The sequence below is a fragment of the Oncorhynchus tshawytscha genome, linkage group LG21 (assembly GCF_018296145.1).
Source record: "Oncorhynchus tshawytscha isolate Ot180627B linkage group LG21, Otsh_v2.0, whole genome shotgun sequence".
NCBI classification, from domain to species: Eukaryota; Metazoa; Chordata; class Actinopteri; order Salmoniformes; family Salmonidae; genus Oncorhynchus; species Oncorhynchus tshawytscha.
Window position 1 is genome coordinate 14018797 of NC_056449.1, and position 18476 is coordinate 14037272.

General features: G+C 43.1%; 1 protein-coding gene across 3 annotated transcripts in view; it reads right to left on the minus strand.

The window, feature by feature from the left end:
* Positions 1-1623: 1623 nt before the first annotated feature.
* Positions 1624-18476, minus strand: part of LOC112221000 (polycomb group RING finger protein 3) — a 43723-nt gene continuing 26870 nt past the window's right edge. For all 3 annotated transcript variants that reach the window (XM_024383035.2, XM_042303131.1, XM_042303130.1), the window contains 4 exons: positions 17403-17491; positions 10193-10330; positions 8141-8221; positions 1624-6799 (listed from right to left, as the gene is read on the minus strand). In XM_024383035.2, coding sequence (XP_024238803.1) covers positions 6752-6799; positions 8141-8221; positions 10193-10330; positions 17403-17491 — 356 coding nt within the window. In that variant the 3' untranslated portion in view covers positions 1624-6751. The remainder of the gene's footprint in view (positions 6800-8140; positions 8222-10192; positions 10331-17402; positions 17492-18476) is intronic.

Here is an 18476-nt window from a genome sequence, read left to right on the forward strand (position 1 = left end):
TAAATTGATCACCCTAACTATTTGCATTGACGACCCCCCCCTCTTTGTTCTTCCACTGCTGCTACTCGCTGTTTATTATCTTTGCATAGTCACTTCACCCCTACCTACATGTACAACTAACCTGACTAACCTGTACCCCCGCACATTGAGTCAGTACTGGTACCCTCTGTAAATAGCCTCATTATTGTTTGTTTTTTAATTACTTTTTTAAAGTTTAGTTTACTTTGTGAATATTTTCTTAACTCTATTTTCTTAAAACGGCATTGTTGGTTAAGGGCTTATAAGTAAGCATTTCACGGTAAGGTCTACACACGTCGTTGTATTCAGCGCATGTGACAAATAAAATTTGATTTGATTTTGATACAGTAATTGCAAAGAACAGCAAGTTAAACATGTAACCCAAGTTACCCTCTGTATGTCAAAAGAAACACCTACTGACAGCTTGGAATTCAATTGTATTGGAAATCTGTGAGAGTGGAGACCAGCACCCATCACCGTAGCCTCAGGGAAGAAACACATAAATTCAGTGATAACCTGCAGCACGGGATGGTCTCGGAGGGAATAGTAGATATGTTTACTGAGATTTATGAAAGGTGTATGAGACTCTGATAAACTGTTTCTTCCCGCCAGTCCAGAGGTGTATGAAGTGTTGCTGCCGGTTGGTGTGAGTGTTGACAGCCATTCCCGCAGGGAGACGTACGCCCGGGGCACTGAAGATGATCCACACATCCCCTTGGTGTTTTTACCCAGAATTCACCAGGACTGACACTGAACACAGATTTACATCCAGCACATCGTTTTGCACATCTCTTCTGTCACCACCACATAGAACTTAAAGCTTCCTTCACCGATGTGCTATTTTTTATATTGGGTTTGGACACATTACATAATATATACTCAATGTATCTATTATACATTGAGTCATACACAATACATTCCATAAGATGTGAAGAAGGGGATGAGGATAGGCTGATTGAGGAAGTTGCTTATGGCAACCAGTTACTGTTGGTGATGAACAATTTCATGACCATATGACAGGGCCAACAGAGATGTGAGAATACTAAGTGCACACAGACGCTGTATTCACGTTAGCATTCTAACGTGATTGCGCATGAGGCAAGACAGCATCTCCTTCACATAATAACGGTGAAATGGATATTGTGCAAGAGACTCGTACACATTTGTTCTGTTCCGTTTAATTATTTTAGTCAGTAGTCATTAGCAGTCAAGTAAGGAAACACTCCCCAAAGCATCACTTACCAATGGGGAAACACATAAGCCATATGCCCATCCTTAGAACACTGACACTTCCACTTGCAACGAAGTGCTTTGTTTTTTCTTCAGCGGTTCATTAGATCCCAGCGGTTACAGTATGTCTAGATAAAATGGGCAGATGTGAAATGAGACGGGGCATAACAATGTTATTGGATCATTAACCAAGTCCACATTGGAAAGACTTGTCTGCAGACTCTGGATTCCCAAGTCTTGGGTGTGAGTGTGATTGGTGTCAGCATTTAGTACAGATCTCTAAAACCGTAGTATTGGTATTTATTTGGATGGATGGACATCCCTGTGAGCAATCTCTTAGAGATCAGACAGAGCAAAGACACTCACGGCGTTACAGACACTTTTAAAGGCATTTATTGATGAAATACACACTAGTTTTCAACAAAAAAAAGCGTCCTTAATATTGTGTGTAGGAAATTCCAGCCCAGTTCTCTACCCAAAACTCCTTTAATGTAGCAATGGAAACCAGTTTATTACATGTGCAATAAAGAATCATAATTCAAAAAAGAGGACAAGCACAAAAGACACCTGAATAAGTGCCTGTGTTTAACCCAGAAACACAACTGTGGAAATGTCTGTCACAGAGACAACGGCAAAACAAGAGAAACAAGACCAAAACTAAATCCAGCCATTTCATATCCGGGTGCATTAGTGTAGTCTGAGATTCCTGGTCACCCCCAAGACCAGGAAGGCATTTTTGTGACCTGAGGAATTGACTGGAAAGCAAAACAAAACAAAGTTAAATTGAGTTTTTACGCTGAAGCCTGGAACCATCTGAGAAACTTATATTGCGTATATAACCACATTGCCAGATTTACATTTGTTTTTCTTTTACCCAAAAAGGAGCACAGCTTGTATTGGTCGTTTACAGAGAGCATTGCGCAGAGGTGATCACTTAGAATAATACAAAAGAGGGAGGACAGTTACAAATTCATAATTTAAGCCGTACAATATTATGCATGAGTCTTGTATGTTTTAAACAAACGAAAAGGTCAATCATGAACACGGGGAAGGATATCAAATCTCTTGACATTTTTCAAAAACAAATAAGCTACTGTAAGAGTCATAACTTTACAGTACAAATAAATAATAATTATAATACACAATTCGGACAGATTTATATCGATGACGACCACATTTATGGCTCATGAGGGCCTGCCACTGTGAAGGTTGGTAACTGTGGGCTTACTTCCCTACGCGTTGAGGGAAAATATGACTGTAACTCGTTAGTCTATATCGAACCAACATTTATCTGGCTAATTAACTCGCGTTGACATCCAGACCACATCCCGTTCCTCTTTCTCAGTCTAGGGTCCTAGTTGCAGGGGATAATTTGACGCCTTTGAAATGGACAATTGAAATGGAAATCTCATGTTGAAGTGAAAGCCCATTCCAGACAGTTGCACCTCAATTGGCACCACCTGTGAGACTGTGATTCACTCCACTTAGGCATAGCACCGTCAAGAGCCAAGCTGCCTTTCTGAGTTAGTGCAGTGGTGCGGTGCCACCCTGGCCCGACAATCTGTATTTTTTGAGTGTTTCATCCAGACTAGCCGTCTGAGTGACCCCAGTCACACGTACCTGGTCGCCTGGGTGATTACAGAGCTTGACAGGAGAGCTCAGGGGGCCAGAGTAAAAAAGAGCCATCACACTCAGAGTGAAGACTGTTATTACAGGAACAAGCACGGACATTTTGAGACCACCTGGAATACTTTGATGTCTATCCAGGGTATCCGGTCTAAAATGACTGCCACTGTTAAGACTTATCGCTCTTTAAAAAAAACTGTGTTAAAAGCCTCCTCATGTAGCATGTCTAGTTCTGGTCTTCATAAGTGGCATTATGACAACTCAATTCGCTGTTAGTCAATAAGGCAATTAGACTATTTATCAGTTCCTTATAGCTCGCCCCAACCGCAGTGTGGATAATTCGGAGATAACAAGAAATGAGAAAACAGGAGTTTATGAGTTGAGGCCGTGGTTTCCACACTGGCAACGGTTCAGTCTGGATGCAAACCCCGGTCTGCAGTGAACACTGTGGGGAAGCCTGTAAGCCTCTTAGCCTGGCTGTCAAGTGAAGCAGCACTGATGTCTCAATGTTGGGCTGATAAAAGCGTGAAGATCGATCCAATCCACCGCTTCGGAGGTGGAACCTGCCCCCACGTTACTCCACACACCTCTCAGGCATACTATTATGGTCTCTTGGGTATGAGTTAACTTTGGAAACATTCAAACAACAATACCTCTGCCGACTTTCCTGGCACTGAATGCACCCGACCAATGCCTAAAAACTGCTAGAAGTCATAAAATTGTAGTGAGTGATAAAGAAAACCAACTGTGGAATGAGCTTTCTGTACCAATTACAGAGAGAAGAATGAACAACTACAGCTAGGACTGGAATCCCCATGCTTTTAACTGAGGTTACTGTGGCTCGCATGAAAATACCCCAAAATAAATACACTCTCTCTCTCTCTGAAGCTGAATGATTTGGGTTTATAGCTACCCCAGCTTTTCTGTATTTTCAATAACACTCCTTCACGGTCCACAACTTTATTGACCATTCTCTCTGTTCAATTTCCAGAGCAAGCCTGGACCGTGGGGAAAAGCAAACAAACAAATCAACAAGAAAAAGCCAGCACATTTTTCCTCTGCACAGAGAGAGCGAGAGAGACAGTTGTGACAAGAAAAGACAGGGCTCCGGCACGTAGGCACTAGGCAGGTCGTCACGAAGCCCGACTAGTGAGTGACTGAACTACTATCATCACTCGGAATCCACTGCACTCATTTTAACCCTCTGAAGCTGATCTGCACAAGATTGAGTTAGAGAAAAGAGGTTAGCACCATACTCAGCTCCAAGAAGAGAGAAAAGAAACGCAAGCACCAGCCTTCACGGTGGCAAAGCCCCCAAAACAAGACCCCCTCGCCACCCCCATTCTGTCCCAAAGATCACATCACAGGGATCCTGAACAGTACTCACGTGCATACAAAACAAGTTGAGAAAAGAAGTACTGAGTCTCATAACAACACCATGTAACATGCCTTTGTTCCAATTATACCAGTTCTTAAAGGAAAACTCAACCCGAAAACTCTGCAAAATGCATCACACGGGGGATGATTTATGTCATTTTTAAGTTACATATCTTGAAAACTCGAGTGCCGACAAGCAAAGCATTTTTGGGACTATATCAACAATGGACTAATGAAACAAACACCAAACGACGATATTGGGGTGGAATTTTCCTTTAAGAAGCCATAGATAATGCTGCGAAATAGTGACTACATCGTTTTTCTCTGGTAGCTTTTTTGCAATACGTAATGATTCCATGGCTATTTTGAGGGCGTACCGGCTAATATGCTGTTCAAACAAAGCTAATGTACATGTATGGGGCCTGTAACACAAAATGGATATGTCATTCACACTAGAGACAAGGGGTCAATAATGACAAATAATACATGATTAATACATGATTCGGCTCTTGGATGGAGTAAGCTGGGGTAAGCTAAGGTCAAAGGCTGAAGGTAGTGATAAAAACAAGAAATGAGTCAGACAGAACTTATGCATATTGTGTTGCCATATGCATACCAAATATATTCCACACTATAAGACATCACAACAAATACCAAGGTGACCTGTGTATAGTCAAAGTATGGAAATGATTTTTAAAAAACAAAATACTTATATCAATATATTTATGCATTTACTGATGGGGGGGACTGTTAACCAAATACAAATACATTTTGGTTAAGCTGGATTCCGTAGAGACCTGTATGAAAGTCTTTTTTACATAGTATGCACCTGTAGAAACGTATTTGGACTGTGTACAAGACCGACAGCTTTCCTTGCATAAACACAAGGAGGGGAACGAACAATTATTGACAGAAATATTGACAGTGCAGTGAGGTAATGCTATGTGAGGTCTGAAATGTTATTTTAGGGTCCAGTTCAAGGAAAGGATATTTCAGTTGCACTGACGAAAAAGGTGGCCGTGACTATGAATTAAGACTGTTCCAGTCCCTCCGTGCCTTGGTTCCCGTAATACACAGTTAAGCCATTCAGCTCTGAAGTACTTTCTCCCCCAACTCTCATTAGATACACTCAAATAAGCACTCAAATTAGAGCCACCTCCCAAAGGTCAAAAAGTAGATTTTGATAATATCATATAAAAAAATGAATTTATTTCATATGCTCAAAAGAGTATTACTCTTCAATATCTGAGTGTGCTTCTTTAACATAATGAAGAAACTCGAAGCTCTTGTGATATTAATAACATCTCAATTTCATATTTGACTATCTGTTTCAAACAGCTCTCTATCTCAGGTCACATACTCCTGTGAAATAGATGATATCTCAGCGACTTTCATATAGCTCACCACGTGGAAATACAAGGGGAAGTCAAGGGGTTTTTCAAGCCTTTGGCACTAAAGGTAGCGATGAGATAGGGACAGAAGAAATGATGCCCTGCTGCGCTGTACATAAAGATCACCCAGTGGAATACATTCTACTAAGGAGTAGGGCGCTAATGCTATCAGAAGCTGGCTGCTTTTGTAGACGGTCTCCAATTCATATATTGCTCATACGGCAATGCAACGTAATTTCAGACCCTTTTCTTCTTTTTTTGACACGGCAGAAGATTTGATATATTTATTTTGTTTCTCTCTCAGACAACTATCGGATGCCCTTCTATATACCGACAAGAAGTCTTCTCTGCATTAAAACTCTAACGTACCCTCCAATGCTACATTCGAGTAGCCCAACAATATAGCACTTCTGGAACTTTTCCTAACAGTCTAAAGTCTCTCTCCTACTCCTTTCAATCTCTCTCATAATGACATTTTATGTACAATATTGTTATATAGAACATAAATTACTACACACTTGTTTTTGCCTATTCACAATCAACGTTCAGCAAATCCCCGAAGCAAATAAAAAATCAAATAAAAAAAATCAGAGGACAATTCAACAACTCAATAAACAGCTTAGACACAGTCTTATCATGTAACTTTATATACTTTCTGTGCTCCCAAGACTCACTGAATTTAACCTGAAAAAGAAAACGAATGGTTAAAAATCCTCGTCCTCCCCTTTTTTATCAGTTAATGAATGTCCGAGGAGTGAAGTCTGTAGAAAACAAAAAAGACGGTAGAACGATCACCCGACATCTTGTTCATGTGTAAACAGAGCACCAGTAGTGTCTTGGTTCCATGTCTCTCACCTGTACAAAAGTATAAATATATGCTTTTTCTCTCTAATTTTTCACATATCTAGGACGTATAGTGGACAAAAAAAAAGGTTGTTTTTGATCCAAACCCGCCAGTGGTGCAGTATCTGTGCTGGGGTTCTTTGTTTGCTGGCTTGTGTGTACTTTTGCTCTGGTGTGTTGGTGTTGGGGTTGGGGTTGATCGTCTCTGCATAAATAGTACGTTGCACAGTCCTGGGCCACTGGGCCAAAACAACCGTTCTGTCCGACTACAGCAAATCCATTTTGGGCCTGTAATGCAGCAGGAGGGGGGATTTCTGGAATACAAACAAAACAAATGACAGAGAAAGACTGACTGAAAACCATGCAGCTGGCATCATGTACTTCTAAACAAATGGATAGGCTACTACTTTGTTTCCATCCTTTCTTAGCCTCTAGTATACGTCACCTGGATTTAAAATGACCAGCTTGGATCGTAACATACACTTCACTTTATCTTGGGGTTTTATGTCATCGTAGCAATTCGTGAGAGAAAGGGTCTCAAAATAGTTTCAGGAGAACAAGCTGTTTTCTTAACTGAGACCCCTGTGTGTAGTGATGGGAAAAGCGAGGCTTTCTCGGTCTTTGCGAGGCTTTCTCTGTCTTTGGGGCTTTCCCCAAATTGTGCCGGAAAACGGTTAATGACTCGGAGCTTTTAACACGATCACCTGGTTAGCAATGACAAAGCAGCATGTGACGTTCATATGGAAGTCTTTTCCAGAACATTAATCAAACCTCCGTGGCGCAGCGGTTAGTTGTGGGTGTTAACACCCTACACTTTTAGAGAAAAACTCAAATGGATCTTCTGCTGTCCCCATAGGAGAACCCTTTTGGGGTTCTACTGGAAACCAAGAAGGGTTATCCTATGGGGACAACCGAAGAACCATTTTGCAACCATTTTCCCTAAGAGTGTACAATCAGCTACCATTACAAGTTCGCACCTTCCATCATGGGTCCCTTTTTTGCTGTGAATCCCTTTTTATGCTGTCAAAAATGGTGAATATATGGCATTATTTCGGATGCTTTAGACAGAAGCTTATTCTACACTAAATAAAACAAATTGTTTGAACAACAATGTGCAAACAGCGTGGTGTTGCATAATTTTTTTTGTAAATAATATGTCTTCGCTGGGGTTCGACCCCATTCCCTGTCGTCAGTGAGTGTTCTGGTCTCCGAGACCATGACTCTACATGCTGAGCTGTTCAGGTGACTCGACAAGAAGAAAATCCTAACTACATTGTAGGCCTAAACACGGTGTCCAGTAGAGGTTGGTGTTTTAAAGCAACTTGGAATCGAAGATAGCACTGGAACCACAGCAAAATCTGTGGCATTTTGCAACACACGGTTTGAAAAACCACGTGATCAAACAAAGCTTCGGGTGCCATTGATCATGTGATAATGTTACTTTGAAACGGGCGTCGGTACATTGTGTCAGATCGGTAGTGCTTTGAAAACGGAATCGGAGCACCGGTGCTCCGGGATCAAATGTTCCATCGCTACCTGTCTGCACAGCTTTTCAGCATGCATATCTGTGGATGATCTATGCAGAGTACATACATTCAACAGAACCTGAAAAGCAATATTAAAATGTCAGGAGACTTATATTAAGAAACTATTACCTTAAATCTCCATCTCGTCACGACAACGAATTTCAAAGTGTGGTCCTTCCCCAAGATTTCTTCATTGCATAAAATGTCCAGCTGTGTGAATGGGAGATATAAGAACGCCACATGTATTACCATTTTACTGGAAGGAAAATCGCCAGCAGGGCATGCAGAGAGTAAATCCCTCTTAAGATAGGGGTGTTTAATGCTGTGACAACAACCCGCATGACCAGAAACATGCTCTGCTATGATAACAGTTCATACGTTGTCCTTCTGAATCGGACTTGTGTCTCCCATTTCCGTGGAATTCTAAAATGAACCCTCCAAAAACTGCAGCTTTCCTTTTCCTCTCACTTTCACTCAGCGTCAAACCATCTCCGTTTCTTGGAGAGGAAAGAAAGATGGCACCGTATATTTGACGGTGGGCCCATAGCACCTTGCGCATGGAGGACTTTTGGAAAAGCACAAAAAGCGTATTTGAAGACAACATGAATCAAATGCCGCCTTGCCAATCCACTCCTCCTCCTTGGATTAAAGTTTGATATTCTGTGAGGCTGCTGGCCGCATTTGCATTCGGCCAATCAATACTCTCCCTAACACAGATGCTGAGGGGCTAAGGGGAAAGGGAGAGAGGAGAGGAAGCCAGTGTGAAGCAGCACTGCCATAGCAGCACCTACTGGTAGCTGGCTGTTCCTTCTTTTTATGTTTTTTTTCTCCTTTTTGTCCCCAATTTCAAGGTATCCAATTAATAGTTACAGTCTTGTCTCATCGCTGCAACCCCCATACGGACTCGGGAGAAACAAAGTTCGAGAGCCGTGCGTCCTCCGAAACACAACTCAACCAAGCCGCACTGCTTCTTGACACAATGCCCATTTAACCTGGAAGCCAGCCACACCAATGTGTCGGAGGAAACACTGTACACCTGGCAACCATGTCAGCGTGCACTGCGACCGGCCCACCACAGGAGTCGCTGGTGCGCGATGGGACAAGGACATCCCTGCCGGCCAAACCCTCCCTAACCCGGATGACGCTGGGCCAATCGTGCACCGCCTCGTGGGTCTCCCGGTCCCGGCCGGCGGCGATAGAGCCTGGATGTTCCTTCTAACAGAGAAACAATGTTTCTTCCTTGCTGTTTTTGCCTTGGTGCCAGTTTAAAACTGTCTTGCCACATCAAGACATACAGAAATAATAGACAGCGTGTATTCGAGTAGTGATTCAATTATTGATATTATCATAATATGAAAGAATGGACACAATATCCAAAGATGTGTTTGGGGCCTGGGAGACATGGCAACAAGTTCGAAAACTTACAAGAAAAAATTAATTAATTAAACACACATGGTGTGAATGACGCAACGCATTCAGCTCATGTGGGCTGCTGAAATATCAAGATGGATGCCACAATTATCTTACAGCTATACCAATATAACCCATGGGAAAGTGATGCGCTGTGCTTTGACACAGCGGGGGCTGTTGACGCACACTTCCGCTGTGTGTTTGCCGTTGAAAATAGATTTTGTTGGAACAATGACTCTTAATATTCAATAGACAACAATAGAGCAGCCGACAGCTGTATTGCGCTACGGACGCTGGTGATGGAAGCGGTGAAGACCACCCACACACACTCACACACATCTTCATGACAGATACCAGAGAGAAAAGGCTAAATGAACACCCAGGATCTCCCCCATACAGTTATGACAGGCAACTCACAACGACATGACAGAAAGCAAATTATATTACAAGAGCTTATTTCCTCCAGAACATATGGTGGATGGTAAACGCTTTGTGAAAAATAATGACGGCAGAGAGGCTTTGATAGTGTTTGTGATGGTGCATACAGATTCACTGCCTTCAGAAGAACAAGAATGCCTTGTTAAAAGTGATCACCTTTCAGTTTAAAGTGCATGGGAAGGGCTTAAAGAGACAGCTAGTCAAAACCACATCTTGGGGCCTCCTTAAAAATAGGTCCTTTATCACTGAACAAATGTTACAGAGTCCAGGTCAGTATCAGCAGGTAAACCAGGAAAAATCCCCCCCCCCTGCCATAAAGTGTGTTCGACGTACCTCATTAAACGATGTCAGGTTAAGCTTTTTGGCGATGAATTTCTTGAGGTGAAGGACCGTGGCTTGAGCCGAGCAGCGGATCCACTTGCGCTTCAGGTCGCGGAGCTTGCTGCTGTTGCACTCCAAACAGATGCTGACCTGCAGGAGGGAAGACAAACTACAAAATGACTGAGGTGGAACTTGAATTTTCCTTTCAGGCGTCTCAGTACTGTCATGAAGGCAGACCAGATGACTTATCTTAACTCTCCTGTGCTGAAAATACAGTGCAAAATACCATTCCACATGAGACTTGCCATCCAAATGGAATAGGTATTGTTCGTGGTGACTCTGTGCCATGTCATTGTCTCAGTACGCCAGGAGATGGAGAGTGGACACTTTTGGAGCATGGCAAAACGAAGATGGAGCCGCAGGTGGCTTGGCAAGGCTGTGCCTGAAAGAGTCATGTTGCATTACCAGCAACAGGCCTCTTCCTCAGATTGCAATACAGGCACAGGTAAAGTGCCCTGGTAAAGTGGCTTTCTCGTGCCATTTTCAGGTGATTTCTTGGGATCCGGGGATGGAGTAATAGAAACAGGATATTAACGCCACCATCTTTCTCCCTCAAACATCAAGAGATCCAGAAACAAATAAGGCTCTCCAGAGTTATGCTTTAACATGAAAATCATCTCAACTTGTAAATAAATACTCAGCAGACATGTAACGTATTGAAAGCAAAGACTGCTGTAAAGTGTAAAGACTGCTGTAAAGTGTAAAGACTGCTGTAAAGTGTAAAGACTGCTGTAAAGTGTAAAGACTGCTGTAAAGTGTAAAGACTGCTGTAAAGTGTAAAGACTGCTGTAAAGTGTAAAGATCGCTGTAAAGTGTAAATGGCTGGTTTTCAATGGAACAAGCAATGAAGGAAACGTTATGATGCAAATGAAGGCTTCGCATTGAGAGAGTGAGAGACAGAGTTAATGGTAGTTCAGCAGCAGTCTTCGGGGCCATTACATTAGTGGAATCATTAGGGAACTGCCAAGCTGGTATGACTTGCAGCAAATTCACAGATATGACTGATGCAATAGCCCAGCATATTGAGTAAAGGAAGGTCTTTGGAGCAGCAGAGCACACCTTATTCTCTCTTCTTTTGAGCTGTGTAATGAACAGCAGACGACATCAAACGTTTAAGGAGAAAATGTGAAATGACTTATAGATTCAATGAGTAGAGATTTAAATATTTTACATTTCAGTCAATAGTTATGTCCATATTCAGCAGCCCAACATCACCATCCTGGAGTTAGATAGCATGGTGTCAGTCATTATAGTTTTTCTAAAAAAATAATTTGGGATCGCATAACAGATCAGAGTCTTTGTATCTTTTTTTATCGGGAGCTCATTTCCCTTGAAAATAACTGACACCAAATACACTCTCTCCATTGTCTGGAAATCCTGGATGTGCAAATTCAATTGTTTGTGCCTCGGCCAGATGTGAGCAGACATGGCTCTGATTCATTTTTCTTTCGTGGTTCTTCTTCCTTTCAGTTTCAGTATTGTGCTGCTCTCATTAGCCTGCCTTGGCTTCCCTTCACACCCCAAGGTCAACCTTTAGAAGGTCAGCCAGCAGACATGGCGGGAGAAGTCCAAACCCAGCCATGCATGGCCCTCTCCTGCTGTTATTACTACTACCAACTAGAGTTGAGTTGCTGTTGGAAAACCTCACTTAAAAGAAAAGGTAGTTATCGTCCTCTGTCCTCTTTCCTTCTGTTCTCTTTTCTGTTATCAACCCTTTCTGTACCACCTCTCTCCTCTCTGTCCTCTTTCCTTCTGTTCTCTTTTCTGTTATCAACCCTTTCTGTACCACCTCTCTCCTCTCTGTCCTCTTTCCTTCTGTTCTCTTTTCTGTTATCAACCCTTTCTGTACGACCTCTCTCCTCTCTGTCCTCTTTCCTTCTCTTTTCTGTTATCAACCCTTTCTGTACCACCTCTCTCATCTCTGTCCTCTTTCCTTCTGTTCTCTTTTCTGTTATCAACCCTTTCTGTACCACCTCTCTCCTCTCTGTCCTCTTTCCTTCTGTTCTCTTTTCTGTTATCAACCCTTTCTGTACCACCTCTCTCCTCTCTGTCCTCTTTCCTTCTGTTCTCTTTTCTGTTATCAACCCTTTCTGTACGACCTCTCTCCTCTCTGTCCTCTTTCCTTCTCTTTTCTGTTATCAACCCTTTCTGTACCACCTCTCTCCTCTCTGTCCTCTTTCCTTCTCTTTTCTGTTATCAACCCTTTCTGTACCACCTCTCTCATCTCTGTCCTCTTTCCTTCTGTTCTCTTTTCTGTTATCAACCCTTTCTGTACCACCTCCCTCCTCTCTGTCCTCTTTCCTTCTGTTCTCTTTTCTGTTATCAACCCTTTCTGTACGACCTCTCTCCTCTCTGTCCTCTTTCCTTCTGTTCTCTTTTCTGTTATCAACCCTTTCTGTACGACCTCCCTCCTCTCTGTCCTCTTTCCTTCTGTTCTCTTTTCTGTTATCAACCCTTTCTGTACGACCTCTCTCCTCTCTGTCCTCTTTCCTTCTCTTTTCTGTTATCAACCCTTTCTGTACGACCTCTCTCCTCTCTGTCCTCTTTCCTTCTCTTTACTGTTATCAACCCTTTCTGTACGACCTTTCTCCTCTCTGTCCTCTTTCCTTATGTTCTCTTTTCTGTTATCAACCCTTTCTGTACGACCTCCCTCCTCTCTGTCCTCTTTCATTCTCTTTTCTGTTATCAACCCTTTCTGTACGACCTTTCTCCTCTCTGTCCTCTTTCCTTCTCTTTTCTGTTATCAACCCTTTCTGTACCACCTCTCTCATCTCTGTCCTCTTTCCTTCTCTTTTCTGTTATCAACCCTTTCTGTACGACCTCTCTCCTCTCTGTCCTCTTTCCTTCTCTTTTCTGTTATCAACCCTTTCTGTACGACCTTTCTCCTCTCTGTCCTCTTTCCTTCTCTTTTCTGTTATCAACCCTTTCTGTACCACCTCTCTCATCTCTGTCCTCTTTCCTTCTCTTTTCTGTTATCAACCCTTTCTGTATGACCTCCCTCCTCTCTGTCCTCTTTCCTTCTGTTCTCTTTTCTGTTATCAACCCTTTCTGTACGACCTTTCTCCTCTCTGTCCTCTTTCCTTCTCTTTTCTGTTATCAACCCTTTCTGTACCACCTCCCTCCTCTCTGTCCTCTTTCCTTCTGTTCTCTTTTCTGTTATACCCTTTCACGACCTCTCTCCTCTCTGTCCTCTTTCCCCTTTTCTGTTATCAACCCTTTCTGTACCACCTCCCTCCTCTCTGTCCTCTTTCCTTCTGTTCTCTTTTCTGTTATCAACCCTTTCTGTACGACCTCCCTCCTCTCTGTCCTCTTTCCTTCTGTTCTCTTTTCTGTTATCAACCCTTTCTGTACCACCTCCCTCCTCTCTGTCCTCTTTCCTTCTGTTCTCTTTTCTGTTATCAACCCTTTCTGTACCACCTCCCTCCTCTCTGTCCTCTTTCCTTCTGTTCTCTTTTCTGTTATCAACCCTTTCTGTACGACCTTTCTCCTCTCTGTCCTCTTTCCTTCTCTTTTCCTCTGACCTCCCTCCTCCTCTGTCCTCTTTCCTTCTGTTCTCTTTTCTGTTATCAACCCTTTCTGTACCACCTCCCTCCTCTCTGTCCTCTTTCCTTCTGTTCTCTTTTCTGTTATCAACCCTTTCTGTACCACCTCCTCTGTCCCTCTCTGTCCTCTTTCCTTCTGTTCTCTTTTCTGTTATCAACCCTTTCTGTACGACCCTGTCCTCTTTCCTTCTGTTCTCTTTTCTGTTATCAACCCTTTCTGTACGACCTCCCTCCTCTCTGTCCTCTTTCCTTCTGTTATCAACCCTTTCTGTACCACCTCCCTCCTCTCTGTCCTCTTTTCTGTTATCAACCCTTTCTGTACCACCTCCCTCCTCTCTGTCCTCTTTCCTTCTGTTCTCTTTTCTGTTATCAACCCTTTCTGTACGACCTTTCTCCTCTCTGTCCTCTTTCCTTCTCTTTTCTGTTATCAACCCTTTCTGTACCACCTCTCTCATCTCTGTCCTCTTTCCTTCTGTTCTCTTTTCTGTTATCAACCCTTTCTGTACCACCTCTCTCCTCTCTGTCCTCTTTCCTTCTGTTCTCTTTTCTGTTATCAACCCTTTCTGTATGACCTCCCTCCTCTCTGTCCTCTTTCCTTCTGTTCTCTTTTCTGTTATCAACCCTTTCTGTACCACCTCCCTCCTCTCTGTCCTCTTTCCTTCTGTTCTCTTTTCTGTTATCAACCCTTTCTGTACGACCTTTCTCCTCTCTGTCCTCTTTCCTTCTGTTCTCTTTTCTGTTATCAACCCTTTCTGTATGACCTCCCTCCTCTCTGTCCTCTTTCCTTCTGTTCTCTTTTCTGTTATCAACCCTTTCTGTACCACCTCTCTCATCTCTGTCCTCTTTCCTTCTCTTTTCTGTTATCAACCCTTTCTGTACCACCTCTCTCATCTCTGTCCTCTTTCCTTCTGTTCTCTTTTCTGTTATCAACCCTTTCTGTTTCTCTCCTCTCTGTCCTCTTTCCTTCTGTTCTCTTTTCTGTTATCAACCCTTTCTGTATGACCTCCCTCCTCTCTGTCCTCTTTCCTTCTCTTTTCTGTTATCAACCCTTTCTGTACCACCTCTCTCATCTCTGTCCTCTTTCCTTCTGTTCTCTTTTCTGTTATCAACCCTTTCTGTACCACCTCTCTCATCTCTGTCCTCTTTCCTTCTGTTCTCTTTTCTGTTATCAACCCTTTCTGTATGACCTCCCTCCTCTCTGTCCTCTTTCCTTCTGTTCTCTTTTCTGTTATCAACCCTTTCTGTACCACCTCCCTCCTCTCTGTCCTCTTTCCTTCTGTTCTCTTTTCTGTTATCAACCCTTTCTGTACGACCTTTCTCCTCTCTGTCCTCTTTCCTTCTCTTTTCTGTTATCAACCCTTTCTGTACCACCTCTCTCATCTCTGTCCTCTTTCCTTCTCTTTTCTGTTATCAACCCTTTCTGTATGACCTCCCTCCTCTCTGTCCTCTTTCCTTCTGTTCTCTTTTCTGTTATCAACCCTTTCTGTACGACCTCCCTCCTCTCTGTCCTCTTTCCTTCTGTTCTCTTTTCTGTTATCAACCCTTTCTGTACCACCTCTCTCCTCTCTGTCCTCTTTCCTTCTGTTCTCTTTTCTGTTATCAACCCTTTCTGTACGACCTCCCTCCTCTCTGTCCTCTTTCCTTCTGTTCTCTTTTCTGTTATCAACCCTTTCTGTACGACCTCCCTCCTCTCTGTCCTCTTTCCTTCTCTTTTCTGTTATCAACCCTTTCTGTATGACCTCCCTCCTCTCTGTCCTCTTTCCTTCTGTTCTCTTTTCTGTTATCAACCCTTTCTGTACCACCTCCCTCCTCTCTGTCCTCTTTCCTTCTGTTCTCTTTTCTGTTATCAACCTTTTCTGTACCACCTCCCTCCTCTCTGTCCTCTTTCCTTCTGTTCTCTTTTCTGTTATCAACCCTTTCTGTACCACCTCTCTCCTCTCTGTCCTCTTTCCTTCTGTTCTCTTTTCTGTTATCAACCCTTTCTGTACGACCTCTCTCCTCTCTGTCCTCTTTCCTTCTCTTTTCTGTTATCAACCCTTTCTGTACCACCTCTCTCATCTCTGTCCTCTTTCCTTCTGTTCTCTTTTCTGTTATCAACCCTTTCTGTACGACCTCTCTCCTCTCTGTCCTCTTTCCTTCTCTTTTCTGTTATCAACCCTTTCTGTACCACCTCTCTCATCTCTGTCCTCTTTCCTTCTGTTCTCTTTTCTGTTATCAACCCTTTCTGTACGACCTCCCTCCTCTCTGTCCTCTTTCCTTCTGTTCTCTTTTCTGTTATCAACCCTTTCTGTACGACCTCTCTCCTCTCTGTCCTCTTTCCTTCTCTTTTCTGTTATCAACCCTTTCTGTACCACCTCTCTCATCTCTGTCCTCTTTCCTTCTGTTCTCTTTTCTGTTATCAACCCTTTCTGTACCACCTCTCTCCTCTCTGTCCTCTTTCCTTCTCTTTTCTGTTATCAACCCTTTCTGTACCACCTCTCTCCTCTCTGTCCTCTTTCCTTCTCTTTTCTGTTATCAACCCTTTCTGTACCACCTCTCTCCTCTCTGTCCTCTTTCCTTCTCTTTTCTGTTATCAACCCTTTCTGTACCACCTCTCTCCTCTCTGTCCTCTTTCCTTATGTTCTCTTTTCTGTTATCAACCCTTTCTGTACCACCTCCCTCCTCTGTGTCCTCTCTTTCACTCTCCATTAACCTAATCTCCTGTCTCTCATTCCTCTGTTCACCTTCCATCCTCTCTTTTTCACTCACGCCGTCTTTTCCCTCTCCTCCACAATTTCATAGCAGACTCTCTCATCCACAGTGACTTATAGACCTTCTATCTGCCCTCCAAATATTTGTTTTCTTTTATCTCTTTTTCACATCCTCCCCTCAACTGTCTCCATTTCACCCTCTCCATCTCTCCTGTGTCTCACCTGACACTTGACAGCAGTTCACCCCTCCCTGTATTCTATCCACAGAGCCTAGCTACAGCTGCCCTATTAGCTATTCTTTCCACACTCCATTCCTCTGCTGAATACCAAAAGAGCGGGACCTTGGACCCCTGGTTCAATCTCCCAGCCAAGCGTAGACGACGTGCCGCTTGGCTGGGTGTGGACGGGCATATTTTCAAAAACTGACATGTTGCTCATTGCTCTGTAGGGACAATGGCTAAATGGTAAACAGCCAATCTCCTAAAGCTATACAGTCGTGACGAGTGTGCGACGGCTCCTTTATAGAAATGACTGTTTGTGGATACGACGGCGACATGCAGCTACAATAAAAGCCCTTTATGCATTATTGATATCATCCACAGGGCTGAGAAGTTACCTGAATACAAATGACATCAAGATGGAATTCATGTAAAACCGTCGCCCATTTTGAATGGGTTATCTGTATGTGTGTCATGCTGGGTTGTCTACTTGTAGATTTACGACTCAAAACAACCATAGGCCTAGCATGTTGTGAACTGATAATTACAAAAGATTACCTATTACCCAGGGGAATGTTGATTAGATTACACTTTACATTACGAGGCTCGTAATTTCATGCCATCCAGACATAGGAAATGAAAGATGAGCTTGGAGATGACTCCTTCCTGTCCTGCAGGAAATGAAGGGGGCATGTGGTGGAAGGGCACCTACCTGCTCGTCGCTGCGGTGATAATCGTTATCCTCCTCGGGTTTCTCCTCCTCTGTTTCCTTTTTGTCTGCGTTCTCTGTTTTCACCTCGCCTGTTGTCAACCAATGAGGGAAGTAACAGTTAGTGGTAATAGAGACTATTAAGCCAAAGTTCTTTCGTTTCTATTAAATTCATCATTTGGATGTTTCAACAAATTAACAAATGTAACTTCATCAAGCCATTGCGTTCTACAAAATGACCACAGACAGTTACGAGTGACCGACACTCAGAATCTGTGTTACCTTTAATCTTGTGGACAAGACATAATTGACTTTCATGCCTGCTCTCTTTGTTGGCTAAACACAAGCAACGCTCATTTGATGCCAGAAAATAGGGCATGCTTCTTTCTAATTAACTTAATGGCCTGTATTCAACTATAGTATCCATTCATGCAGAAGCACATTTATTAGACAATTACGTGGCCCAAAGTGTCAAGCAGTTTACTTGACTTGTCCACCGTCGAAGCATATCCCTCCATTACAGGACACCTATTAATCAAGGCAAACCGATTCATTCATTCACTAATTTGCCATTGTGCCAGGGGAGGGGAGACCCCATCAGACCTTTCTTTGGTTTAAATCGGCCTCAGGGAACCATTTGACCCTCTCCTCAAAAAGATGGAAGAAGATGGAGAGTTGGAGCTGGAGAAAGGTTATTAGAGAGTAAGGGCTGATGGTCACTGGCAACAGGAGGAGAGAAAAGAGTCTTCTCCACACACCGGGGTAGCTAAACTGGGGAACATAGTCTTAGAGCGGTGAGGCCAGCTCTTGTTCAACAAAACATACTATTGTTGGCTACAGCGATTTGGATCACTGTGATGGGACACACCTTGGTAGAAAGGGCCATGACAATCTCCCAATCGGGGTCAATTGAGTCAGTTTCGTGACGGCAAAACGAGGGACGTTATCGGAGCTCAGTTGATTAGGTAGCCCCTTGTTTGTGGACAGCCATTTTCTCCATCTCTCTGATTGGTGATGGGACTGGGGCCCATCTTCTATTGTTCTCCCTTCGCTCTTCACAGCCCATCCCAAAGGGGA